The sequence below is a fragment of the Mercurialis annua genome, linkage group LG4 (genome assembly GCF_937616625.2).
Source record: "Mercurialis annua linkage group LG4, ddMerAnnu1.2, whole genome shotgun sequence".
NCBI classification, from domain to species: Eukaryota; Viridiplantae; Streptophyta; class Magnoliopsida; order Malpighiales; family Euphorbiaceae; genus Mercurialis; species Mercurialis annua.
In genome coordinates this window covers 24,059,317-24,073,208 of record NC_065573.1, presented here as the reverse complement: position 1 = coordinate 24,073,208, position 13,892 = coordinate 24,059,317, and the positions used below count along the sequence as shown (strand labels likewise).

The 13,892-nt window shown below is 29.9% G+C and overlaps 2 protein-coding genes across 2 annotated transcripts; both read left to right on the top strand.

Moving 5' to 3' along the window:
• Nucleotides 1-1,212: 1,212 nt before the first annotated feature.
• Nucleotides 1,213-5,840, top strand: LOC126676920 (delta(12)-fatty-acid desaturase FAD2). The gene is made up of 2 exons (XM_050371254.2): nt 1,213-1,360; nt 4,486-5,840. The coding sequence occupies exon 2, from the start codon at nt 4,497-4,499 to the stop codon at nt 5,646-5,648; it is 1,152 nt and encodes a 383-aa protein (XP_050227211.1). The 5' UTR covers nt 1,213-1,360; nt 4,486-4,496; the 3' UTR covers nt 5,649-5,840.
• A 6,680-nt stretch (nt 5,841-12,520) lies between these two features.
• On the top strand, nt 12,521-13,424 carry LOC126678127 (VQ motif-containing protein 17). The gene has a single exon (XM_050373008.2). It carries the CDS (start codon nt 12,630-12,632, stop codon nt 13,182-13,184), a length of 555 nt encoding a protein of 184 aa, XP_050228965.1. The 5' UTR covers nt 12,521-12,629; the 3' UTR covers nt 13,185-13,424.
• Nucleotides 13,425-13,892: the final 468 nt, after the last annotated feature.

The window sequence follows — 13,892 nt, the reverse complement described above, 5'->3', positions numbered from 1 at the left end:
AAGACTTTCAATTATTTGTATTTCAATTCATCATCAATGAATTCTATCATTAGAAAAAAAATCTCCCATACAGTAAGAACCAAACCTGGAAAAACATCAAAACTTAAAATTATCATCATATAAACATCAATTCATATTTTAGACACAAACAAAAGAAACTCCATAAAAATATTTTATTAAAGAGAACACATAAATCATTTATGTAAGGGTGACTAAAATTTAGCGACCGCTATATCGATAAAAATAAAATATGACTGTAAGATTAAGTTAACATATAGTTTTATTTTATTTTTTGGTTAATTTTTTAAAAAAACCCTCACTTTATACTTTTTCTTCGTTTATACCTAACCTTGTAAAAACATCATTTGTACCCAATTTTGGATTTTTATGTTTCATCCCTACCCAAAAGCTTTTCATTTGAAAAATAGTTTAAAACATACTTTTTTTCTATTTTAAAAAATACAAATAAATTATTAAACTTAAAAAATAATCAAATACATCCAAATGATTAATAAAAATTATTATTATTTTTAATTTTTTCGGAAATATTTTTTTAAAAAAATTAAAAAAAATCAAAAGAAAATCAAAAAAATTAAAAAAAAAATCGGAAATACTTTTGAAAAAAATTCAAAAAAATTATTATTATTTTTAATTTTTTGAAGAAGATGGTATTTTTGTGCTATTAATAACATTAATATCTAATTAGTATATAAGTTAAAAATGAAGGATTGTTTTAAACTCTTTTCAAATGAAAAGAGTACAATTTAATACTTTTGGGTAGAGATGAAACATAAAAACTCAAAATTGGGTACAGATGGTGTTTTTATAAAGTCAGGGTATAAACGAAAAAAATGCAAGGTGGGGGTTTTCTAAGGAATTAAGCCTTATTTTTTTGAATTATGAAAAGTTATCTTTAATTAAAAAGAAATAAACACTTCACTATTTTAAAAATTAAATTGTTTATAATATTAATAAAACAAATTATCTAAAATTTACATTTAAATAAATATTTAAATTTCCATCACATAATTTTTATGTATCACTATTATTAATGGTCATAGGGACATCATAAATTACAAAAAGTAACAAATTGAGGGGCTAAGATACAATTAAACAAAAAGTTAAATATAGAAAACGCAAAACTCCAAATAACAAGTTGATGTCAAGTGGAGCCCATAAGTAAAGCCCTGAGAGTTTAAGTACTCCGCCCTCTCCGCTCTCGTCCTCTGCATGCTCTTCTCCTCTCTTTTATTTTCCTCTTCTTTCTCTCTCTAGAGGAGAGGCTTGCCGGACCGGCACCGTCGTTTATTTCCCGGCCATTATCCAGAAAATTAAACTAAATTATCTTTTATTCTCTGAGGTAATCTTTATTCTCTTTTAGTTTTAATTTTCGCAGCCACATTCTGATTTTCTTCATTGAATTTCTTTTTAGATCCAACCATGAATAACAGGAGATCTTGCAATCGTAGTTTTTTTAATTTTAAATTTACATTTTTTATTGGAATTTTATAGTTTTAACTTGATCTGCTTGCTTTAGATTCATCACGTGATTATCTCAGCTTTAAAATTTTAAACTTTAAAAAAATCCAGAATGCGAATCTTTTTTGAATAATGCTTTATTTTATTTGTTTGGTAGAATCCAAATAGAGGCATTGCAGTTTCTTTGAAAGTGTTTTACAAAGATTTCATCGAAAGCCATTTTTGTTTTGTTGCTAACTAACTTTGCCCCAATCTGGTAAATAATAATTGCATCATACATAATAGTTGAGACAAATTATTTTACATTTTCATGTTGACTTGGGTATTTTATTATTTATAATATCTTATTTTTTTATAATTGGGGAGGGGAGCGCTCGTTGGAGGAATTGAATCACGACCTAGCAGATTACACGTTTATACCATTTGAGCTATAGCTCATTGGTTGTTGTTTTTTTATCTTTGATATTAAGGTTTCATTCTTTGGTATAGCTTAAAAGGTTTTTTTTTTACTGAATCCAGATTTTATTTTTGCAATTTTTGTTTAACTAGAAAGATTTATATATAGGATATTTTTATCTGCAAAGTTTTAGATAAGTATCATGTTAAATTATGGAAAGAAACTAGTATGCTATATGGGAATTTAAAATTATATTCCATGGCAACGAAGCTGGTTGTTGGAGATTCATGCATTGGAAGCAGTCAAATTAGTTGGCGCTGGACCCTCAATAGCTGTAGTTACTGTATATGTCATTAAATTGTTAGGGTTTAATCAACTTTTTTTGGTCTATTTTTCCATTAAACTATTTGATAGAGTCAATTATTTAAAACTTGTAATTCCATTAAGTGTTTTTTTTATAAGAAGGCTGTTAGTTTTGACTAATGACTAATATAGAAGGGCTTTTTGTAGTATATGGTAGTTAAGATTTATTGGTATGCAGTCTTTATATAGTTTGTGGTGTTTATTTATTAGTTTGATATGGGTCATATTCAGAATGTTGATTAGCTTTTGGGTTAGTTTTTAATTCATTTGTCAATTCAAGTTGTTGTTTCGTCATTCTTAAGCTTATAGACGTGTTGACGGTGCTATATAATTCAAAAATGGATTGCATATATGTCCAGTATAATGCAAGTGACAGAGATTAGGTAACTTCCATATGAAAAAAAATAAGTAATCTTATTTATGTTTGGTAGCAAAACTGAAAAGAGTTATCATGTGAGTCATTTTCTAGCCTCACATGGTTTGTTTTGTCTATACTACACCCCTTTACAATATGCTTCACATATTGTGCTGTGGGTAACCGTAAAATTCGGCCTTTATTGGCATAATTGGCTTCATCTCAATGCCATAGCCAGGTATTCTTTGCTTGTTGTTTTGTGTATGAGTATGACATCTTGATTATTACTTGGCCAAGGCTAAATATTCAAATTTTATGGACCACTGATTCAGGCCATTTGTTTTTGTGAGGTATATGTCTCTTATATGTGAGGTAGATTCAACCTAATACTTCTAAGTTCTACTGATATTTTTACATGTTAAATTTGGAAGGAGATGAGGTTGTGGTTTGCAAGTATTTGGACAACTGACTTTTTTATTATAAGCAGTCCTGGTGCTCACTGCATAATTGCTTAGTAGATCTGTAGATGGTAGGTGCGCGTGCGGCCATACATAGTGAATTTAGTTTGGCAAGGCTTTTAAAATACCCACACCAAAATAATATCACAATATAATAATATTACAAGCACTTCTTAGTGCCTAATTTAGGAATCTTTTAACTTTTTTGTTTTCTTTTACGTGTGAACTATATCTATTTCTTTAATCATGAAACATCAACTTGGTTTTGTGCTGTTAAACTATAGTATATAGGACAAATAACCGACCACAAATGAAAAGTGAACTACTTTTACACCAATTTTAGCATTGTTTGGCAGTATAGTTTAGTTTTCAAACAGAAGGGACTAAAGTGTGAATTTCAAATATGAGGGGACTCATAGTAATTTGCTCGTTAATTATTTACTGTGATTGTTATTTCCTGATAGTTGTTTATGGGGCTAATTTTTCAATTCCAATCTAAAGAAGTTGATGTTTAGTAATATGCTCAATTTTGCGTATGACTGCCTAAAATCTATTTATTAATAGATTAAACCATTATAAATGTGGCTAAAGGAGGCCCATTTAGACATCAAGGGAACACATATCTGAATTCTCTTTCCCTAACCTTTTCCAGTTTTCCTAACCCTAAACACAGCACATTCTTCTTATTCTTCCTCTTCATCTGATTTTTGGTCTCCCATTGCTAAAAAAAAGCACGCCTTTTCCAAATTTTCAGGCGAGCCAAGCGCTAAAGCGCATAAAGCATTCAGATGTGTAATGACCTTTATATAGATTGTGATGTTTATTTATTAATTTGATATCGGTCATATTCAGAATGTTGATTAGCTTTTGGGTTAGTTTTTAATCCATATGTCATTTCAAGTTGTTTTGCCATTCTTATGCATTCAGACGTGTTGATGGTGATATTTGATTCAAAAACGGATTGCATATATGTCGAGCATAACATTTTCTTATTTATTTCTTATTTTTGGCAAACAACATTTTCATGTATGGTTGCCTCGCCTATAATGCATAGGATTAAGACCTTGATACATGATATATCAACCACTCTTGCAAGATCAATATGATTTTTTCTATATTTGACTATACTCATTTTATGCTAATACTACTATAAAAATGTTGTTGTTTATTTAGCTTTATTGCTGTAAATTAATTCCTACGGCTATCTATGAAGTAAAGTGATTGCTTATATGTCAAGGGATTATTCAGTTACATGGATTTTGGCATATTTTTACATAATTGAAAGTCAGTTAATTTAGGAAATGGATAGTTGGTGTTGTAGACTTGTAGTTGTAGTTAGTTGGGAAATAATAAATTCCCCTGCATTTGTATATTTTCTTGGACTGCATTAGTATCACCTGATATGGGAACTCACTCTTTCGTTAATTTTTCAGGCCGTGGAACAATGGGAGCCGGTGGCAGAATGTCTGTTCCTCCTTCATCTAAGAAGGTGGAGTCTGATGTTATGAAGCGAGTTCCTCACTCAAAGCCACCATTCACTCTTGGTCAGATCAAAAAAGTTATCCCACCTCATTGCTTCAAACGATCGATTCCTCGCTCGTTCTCATATGTAGTTCAAGATTTGACCATTGCCTTTCTCTTCTACTATGTTGCCACCAATTACTTCCATCTCCTTCCTCAGCCTCTCTCGTATGTGGCGTGGCCTATTTACTGGGCTCTCCAAGGTTGTGTTCTCACCGGTGTTTGGGTTATAGCACACGAGTGTGGCCATCATGCCTTCAGTGACTATCAATTACTTGATGACATTGTTGGCCTTACCCTGCACTCTGGTCTCCTTGTCCCTTACTTTTCATGGAAACACAGCCATCGCCGTCATCATTCTAACACAGGGTCTCTGGAACGAGATGAAGTTTTTGTTCCCAAGAAGAAATCCAGCATCAGTTGGTTTTCCAAATACCTTAGAAACCCACCTGGCCGCCTCATCACGCTTGCCGTTACACTTACCCTCGGCTGGCCTCTATACCTAACATTCAATGTTTCAGGCAGGCCTTATGATAGATTTGCCTGCCACTTTGATCCTTATGGCCCTATCTACAATGACCGTGAGCGAGCTGAAATATTCATTTCTGATGCCGGTATCATTGCTGTCACTTATGGTCTCTACCGTCTCGCTTTAGCAAAAGGGCTTGCTTGGGTCATTTGTGTATACGGAGTACCATTGTTGGTGGTGAATGCATTTCTTGTTCTGATCACCTACTTGCAGCACACTCATCCTTCAATTCCCCATTACGATTCCTCCGAGTGGGATTGGCTAAGAGGAGCTCTAGCGACTGTTGACAGGGATTACGGAATCTTGAACAAGGTGTTCCACAACATAACTGACACTCATGTTGCTCACCACTTGTTCTCGACAATGCCACATTACCACGCGATGGAAGCTACAAAGGCGATCAAACCGATTTTGGGAGAATACTACCAGTTTGACGCGACTCCTTTTGTGAAGGCGATGTGGAGGGAAGCCGGGGAATGTATGTATGTAGACCAAGACGAAGGTAATCAGAGCAAGGGGGTGTACTGGTATAACAACAAGTTTTGAAGACAATTGGCAGAGTTGTCTGGTAAGTATGGTGTTGCCTGTTAGAGTGTTAGCTTTGTTTGTGTTTGTAATTTAGTCTGTTCAGTTCAAAACTGTTGTGCTTTTGTTTGAGTGACTTTATGCACCTATAATTATGTAGTAGAACCAGTTATTATCTAAGTTATGCTCTATTATGATGAGTAGTTAATATAATGCCATGCCAACGCCTAGAAGTATGAGTTACAACGGGTAAGGTATCCTTATTCATTTTTAAATAATGCATTCTTCTTCGATGACATATAATCTTCGTATTCCCTTATTTATGCTTAATTTCATAATTTAACATGAATTGACAAGCTAATAGAGAAGGAAAATTAATATCAATTAAAATCCCGAAAAATGGTGTGAAACAAGCTTTCAATGTCCTTTGCCATCCTCTATTTCTTGCTCACTCGTATATCGTTTTTTCCCTGCAATTGACTGCTACTAATTACCTGTTTGGCTTTCAAAGAATATAAACACTACAATATTTCTGGCTCATTCTTTTGTTTACATGGTTACTTCAGAATTCTTGTGGGTGAAATCATGTAATGTTACTATGTTTTCCTATTTTGCAGTTGAGGCTAGGGGCTTTTAGGAAGGGAACTTCAATTTTTATTTTATTTTGAGTACTGGATCACTAAAAGGTGCTTTCTGCAAATGATTTTTTAGATTTTATTAAAACTATCAAGCATATTATTTTACCTTTCTAATGCATTATGAAAAAATTGAGTAAACTACTATATTGCTAATATCTGTAACACATACTATCAAGATGATAATGCAGGTGTATTATATAAGACTTGCATTGAGCTGCAATTTCATATAAATATTATGAATTTATATGTAATGAACTCAAATATAAAAGATATTAAAACAAATATGCTTCATTTGTTATTGTAAATTTATCAATTGTTTTTTCTTTATTTTAAAAAAGTCAGTAAAAGGATTTCTTAATCAAGAAAATATAGGCAAAAATACTTAAAAACTCCCCACCTTTGACTTTGTTTTCAATTGCACCACCACGTAGGAGAATTTTCAATTACACCCTATTTAGGGTTTTCAGTTTTCGTCTGTACCCCAATTGACTAAAATGACCTCTTTTTATTTAGAAAAAAGTTTAAATTAATCCTTCATATACTAATTTTTTTTTCCAATGGAAAAAATAATGATACAATCCCTCTATTTAGTTGGTTTTAATAATTTTATTATTAAATTAATTAAATTATCAATTTCTTTTTATTTTGGGATACAGATGAAAACTGAAAACCCTAAATAGGGTGCAATTGAGAATTCTCCTAAATGATGGTGGAATTTGAAAAAAAGTTCAAAGGTGGGAGAGTTTTCAGTATTTTTGCCAAAAAAATATATGAAAGGGACAACAAGAATGCACCATTTAATCATTGCGGTTATCAAACACATAATTTATAATAGAAAAGGGATATCAATTTTGTTAACATGTGAAAAACAATAAGATCACACAAGCAAATTTCATGAATACTATTAAGCAGTTGCGGATCTAGGATTTATTTTTCCAGCTCGGGCTAAAATGACATGTAATTTTTGAAGATAATTTTTTTAAAAAGAATTGAGCTTGAGGATTTAATTTTAAAAAATCGTTAAACAAATATAAATAATAAATTAATTTGTATCGATAAAACATAAAAAAAAGCGAAGGTAATTTTATTTTGTAAGAGAAAAAATTTAAAAATCATTAGAATTAATAATTTTTAGTTGAAAATTTTACTAAAATAAAAAAAACTAAAAATATTAGATTATAAAATTGAAAAATTAGGTTAGAAAACTGGTGAAGAATTTAGCAGTTAAAGTTTGAAAATTTGAAAACTTAAGTTAAATTTTTCTAAAAAGTGAATATTAGAAAAACAAATTGAAAAATTAATTGAAATTGAACAAAATATTTCAAACAGTAATCTTTTTAAAGTTTAAACAGACAAATATGGGCCCTTTTTACTTAGCTAAAATAAAGGCCCAAAAATAAAACTCAAGTAAACAAACACGTGGTCCTTAACGTTTTTAAAAAAGGGCATCAAGAATATAAAAAGGAATAGGTCTTCTTCTTTCTCAACCCTGGCTAAAAGCGGCGACTAAATTTCCTCATTACTGGACCACAACTGATTTCTAATTTTCTGACGGCAGTCCTGGCTAAAGTCCACTCTAGTCTAAGGGTAGATTTGACACTGTCATTAAGTATTGAGAATTATGGAATTCAGTTAATATTTCATTACAATAAGTAATTGTATGCAAATTTATAAAATAGTGATAAAATTCCAATATAAACATTATGTAAAAATACGAAATAAAAGAGTGTATCCTACTGGATACTTTAAATAGTTAACTACTGTTTTCTGTGTTTTTTCAAAAACAGTTGGTGTCTTTGAGTGTATGAGCGTACCAAAAGATTTTACTTTAAAATAAGATTTTAAAAAATAGTCAAGCGATTGTAATGATTTTCAAATGACATAAAACCTACAAGTTCTTTACAAAAATATTCTGAAAGTGTTTAAAACTTTAAAAAAAGCTTATGCAATTGAAAAAGTAAAACTTGTGCTGTAATTAAAATTGCGATTATATAATGTTGAAAAACAAGAAAAATGTAATTGTGGTATAAGTGATTTTATAAAAATAAAGCGTTTGACATTAATTTCTCTTGAGAGTTTCTATATTTTTGTTGCTTTTGGCCGAGTCTTTTAATCGTTGCATTTTTCTGCTAGTGTCAATTTTTCAACTGCTTCTTCTTAATTACTCACTTTCCACTTTCTCCACTTATATAAAAACTGTTAGATTCCCATTTCTTTCCAACTGCCCACGTACTCCAACTTTCCATGTTCTCTAACTTCATAAAAATTGTCAGATACTCACTTCTTTCCAAATGTCCACGTTCTCCAACTTCCCATGTTTTCTAATCTCATAAAAACCGTCATTTTGATAAATTGCCAGTGCCAAAATTGAAGATTATGGTTGTAAACTTCTGTGTTCTGGACTGAACTTTTAAAGATCCTAAACTTTTGGCAAATTGAAGATCCTAAGTATCTGGAGATCCTGAATTTTTGGAGATAGATCATGAACTCCTAGCAACTTGAAGATCATGAGCTTCTAGAGATTTTGAACTTTTATAGAATTGAAAATTCTAGGCTACATGCTTCTTTTTATTTTGGGCTCTTAGGCTATTTTAATTTTGGTATAAATAAGGATAATCTACATAAATCCCCTAAAAATACTATAGTCTGATATTTTACCTCATCATTTTGATTTTAGCAGAAATCTCCCAAAAAATGAAAGTTTTTACAATTCCCTCATAATCCAAAAATATTAAAAATAAGAGAAAATGGGACAGTTTTAAGCTTAAATTAATTTATTACTTATTTTACAACCTAAACCTCTCCACCTACCACCCCACCACCAGATAGTTTGGTTCGATCAATTCGGCGGCGATCAAACAAGGATCCGGTGGTTCGATGGAGGTTTAGCGGCAGTCGGACGAGTTCTTTTAGTAATAACAAAAATTCAGTAGTAAATATTTTGGAGGATTTGAAAACCTATAGAATTAAGAAAAATTTAAAAGTTTTAATTTTTATTGCTGCAGTAGCCGCTGAGCTATAAAATAACATTTTATTAATTTACATAACAATAATAATAAATTCATTACTATAATAGAGAAAAGTAATATTGAATTTTCATAATTTTGATGGAATGCTACATCTGTTTATAGGCTAATTTAGGTTAGTTATAATAAGATGCCAAATTAATTCCCTCTGAAATAAACAATGAATACATTAGAAAGAGTACCATATAAAACCATGTAATTTAGATACCTCCAGCTGAGTAGTTGTACTCTTATAAGATACGGGCCGGCCTTAGCCGGCACGAGAGCTGTGTGTTCTCTGATTGCTTACGCGCTTTCAACCATATCTTCATTCTCCTCAACTCACGTGCACATCTTATCTGCAAATTATCGGAAAGAAAAATGGAGGAGGAGATAAAAGAAAATGCGAAGTACTAGCGGTGTGGTGGGCCGGAAGACGGCCGCCGGTTCTTCACCTTTATTTCCGTCATTGTACGAATGTATTTTTCTAGTTATTATGACTGTTTATTAGTTAAGCATTCGTATAAATATCTTTATAACAACCGACAAGCTGTAGATCAAATGGTATAAGCGTTGGACAGCAATCTGTCAAAGTCGTGGGTTGATTTCCTCCCACAAACGCTCCTCCTCTTCAATTATCAAAAATATAAATAATTTGATTTCGATATCTATGCTATTAAAATAGTTTGTTCGTTTATATATTGATAATTTATTATTATTATTAAATGGCTGTACTCTTGAAATTTGAAAGCTCCATTAGTGAGTACAATTCGAATCAAAATGTACAAATCCGGCACATTATTTAGTCCTTTTATTACCAAAAAAATGAAAACTTACAGACAAAACTATGCAATCAAGCAAGTGAGATTCCCTGCCGATTCATCTCCAATTGAACAAAACCATCTTTTTTAAAATAAGCTGGCTAGCTTTAAGTGTTTGATAAAATTTCAAAATTTAATTAACTTTTTAATGTTCAAGAAGAAAATCAATTTAATGTAAAAGTTTTTTTCAATTGATATTACTTCTTTTTAGAGTCAATTTATTCTACAAATTATAGTACACTTTTAAATACATACATAGAAAATAAAAATAACTTTTAACAATAACTATTTTTAATTTTGTTAATATGACATATTAAATTATTAAAAACCAAATAAAATTAAAAATAAAAATAAAGCGGATATCATACTACAAATTTCTCCCAAAAATATTCTAAGAGCAAGAAGAGAAATAAGGAATAAAACAAAATGCGTACAATTTTATCTTAAGAAAAAAATTAAAAAACAAAGAATTTCAGGGAAAAAATATTTAAGTATTGAAACTATATAATCAAAAGATAGAAATAAATAAATAGAACAACTACAAAGTTAAATATGTCTCTTGTAATTGATAATTTTATATTTATGAATTTTATATATATAAACTATAGTGATAAATTATCGAAAAGATTAATGGTCCTACCAGAGGAGGAGGAGAAGAAGGAAAAATAAATAAATAATAATTATTTTAATTGTTTTTTTATAAACTATAATTTTATAATTAGGGCATGAATGAAACGCGGATATGGTACGTGTGTCGTTTATGGAAGCCATGACGTTTGCTTATATTCCAACTACGCGGATTCTTTTGTCACTATAATTCATTAGTGGAATCACACACATTTCTTGTTGCAACTATATACTTTGCTATAGCAACTCATATGTTAGGTTTGAATTACCAGAAATACCCCCCATTTTTAATCTTTCTTGTCATTTCAACATCGAAAAAAAATTATTTTCAATTCCGTGTACATCGAATTAAATAAATTTAACATCAGTTATGATATCAAAAAATCAACGAGTTATAGCTCAAATGGTATAAGCGTTGGACAGAAACTGTCAAGGTCGTAGGTTAAATTCCTCACACAAGCGCTCCCCCTTCTGCAATTATCAAAATAAATAAATTATGATATTAAAAACGTAATTAATATTCTGATTAATTGAAAGTCGAACCGAATGAATTTATCAAAAAAAACTGGCGTTTCTTTATTTAATTCATAAGATATCAAACCCTAATCAATTTTAATATAATTTATATGGTTGCATGATTATTATTAGAAAAAGCTATATCTAGTCATAGTTGTGTACATGTTTAATATATAATTGAATAGCAATATGGTTATGTATTGGATATCATTCATTCTCTTTTTCCTAATCAACAATTGCAATTATACATGTAGTTTGCAAGCTATGCAAGTTAGGGTTTATAGGGCATGTGTCTTGTTTACACCAAATATAGGAATTTTTTCTATCCATAATGGAGATTCTTATGCCATTATATGTACATAGACACTTGCTATTTTTCACCAACTATTTTTTTGGTAAATTATATTTATTCACCAATACAAATGTTTTCGTTTGCCAAATATATTATAATTTTAAAATTTTACAATCCGATATATCATCTTTTATCAAATATACTATAATTTGTTTAAAAATAACATGAGCAACACTATATGACCATGTATATAGAATTTATTCTATTTGACATATAATACTGTATCACATTAGTTAAAAACTAAACATAAATATATTTGACAGTAATTTAAAAAATAGATTAATTTTTTTAAAATCATGATACATTTGATAAAAGTATAATTATGGACAGATAAATACAATAGCTGGATTAAAAAAAAAGAAACGACTAATAGTTTAAAAGACGAGTGGGTATCACAATTAAAAAGAAAAATAATACCATAAAAATAATAAAATAATTAATAACATAAATGGTTATGGTTAACAGACGACCGTCGGCTACTATGAATTCTTATATGGTTATACCCCTTAATGTTTATAATTGAATCTGAGGAGATGTATAATCATGTTTAATTTTTTCTTTCAAACTACAATAAAATATATAGTAAATAATATTCTGTAATATTTAATATTCTCTAAAATATATATAAATAGAATGGAATATCGTGTTCATATCTATATCTTTCTCTAACCCTCCAAAAACACACATAAAACCTAACATTATACAAAATAAAAAGTAATAAAATCTAAAATAGAAAAACATAATTATGGGACCATTTGAGTTTCAGTTTACTTTATTGAGTCTCTCTTGCCAATTTGTTTATTTTTTTAGACATATATACCCTTCTCTTCCTCTCAACAGACAGCTTGTTTTTCTCTTTAAAATTTCATATTTGTCCCTTTCATTTCATTATTTTCTAAATAGTTAGTATATAAATATAAGCATCCATTTCATCTCTTTTCCCTCTACACAAAACTACACCAACTCCCTCTTATCTTTTATTTTATTTCTCTATATAAAAGATCTTGATATAAGAAATATTCAGTAGTGATTCTTGATCGGAAATGGAAGAAATAATGGCCACGATGATCAAGAAACAGCAAAACCAACAAATTATACCCAATATTAAATCACCACTATCTTCCATGCATAGAGATTCACACACAATTTCAAAAGTCAAGCCAAAGATACGCATAATTCACATATTTGCTCCTGAAATTATCAAGACCGACGTAGCTAATTTCAGAGAGTTGGTTCAGAGACTCACCGGAAAACCAGCAGCTGATCATCATCAAAAAAGTTCGAAGGTCAAGAAACAAAGACTGCCCATTAAGCAAGATCATCATCATCATCTTCTTCAGCATCAACAACAGTTAAGAACTAACCTACCTACTGCTGCAGTAATGGCGGGTAATAATTTAGGGTTTAGAGAGACGGTGGTTAAAGAAGAAGAAGAAGAGGAAAGAATGTGGAATGGTGCAAATTCCGGTGGATTCTTGGCTGGTTTTGCAGATTTGGATGGTTTTATTCAAGAACTCGGTGAATTTCCAATGCTGCCGATGGCTATGGAAGCTAATAATCATCACATGCATGGTTTTGGAGAAACTCAATTTGCTTAAATTCTTCATCAGAAATTAATAATTTTGGTTTAATTTTTCTATCTTTGGTTAATTTTTATTTAATTTAGATTATTATTTAACTTATTTATAAATTAATTTATTTGTTTTCTTTTTGGCCTTTATATCTATAATTTTCTTGATTTCTATATATGTAAAAACAAATATTTGCAGAGAAATTGGCACTTATGAGCTTCTGTCTGCTCCATTTGGATGAAATAGAAAATTAACAGATTATATTAATTGTTTATTTTTCTTTATTTTTCCAAATACTTGTCAATTATCAATTTATAATTTAAAATTGAGATTAATTTTGTTTGTTTAATTTGGATGTTAACATTAGCCATAATCTAATTCAATGTGGGCCTCTCTCTTACTGTGAAGAAACATATTGTTTGGCTGACCAAACAAGAACGTGCAAAACAAAACTCTAAAATTTATTTGATAATTCAATTAATTAATTAATTACTTTTCTTACAAGGCTTATCATTATATTTAAAATCCATATATCTAATTTTTTTAACACTTAGTCTTCTCACACTAATCATATACATTATAAAATAGTCCATACTTATGTATGTTCCATTTTCTTAATGTATCTCTCATTTTCTTGATTATTAGTTTAAAGATACTTGTAGTTTACCGGTTTAAATTACTACAAGTTTCACCTTTCTTAAGATTATCCAAATTTTGGAAACAAAAGTTTATATT

What these genes read in the sequence shown, in the direction of transcription:
- LOC126676920 (XM_050371254.2), top strand. Translation starts at nt 4,497, where the DNA reads ATGGGAGCCGGTGGCAGAATGTCTGTTCCTCCTTCATCTAAGAAGGTG.
- LOC126678127 (XM_050373008.2), top strand. Translation starts at nt 12,630, where the DNA reads ATGGAAGAAATAATGGCCACGATGATCAAGAAACAGCAAAACCAACAA.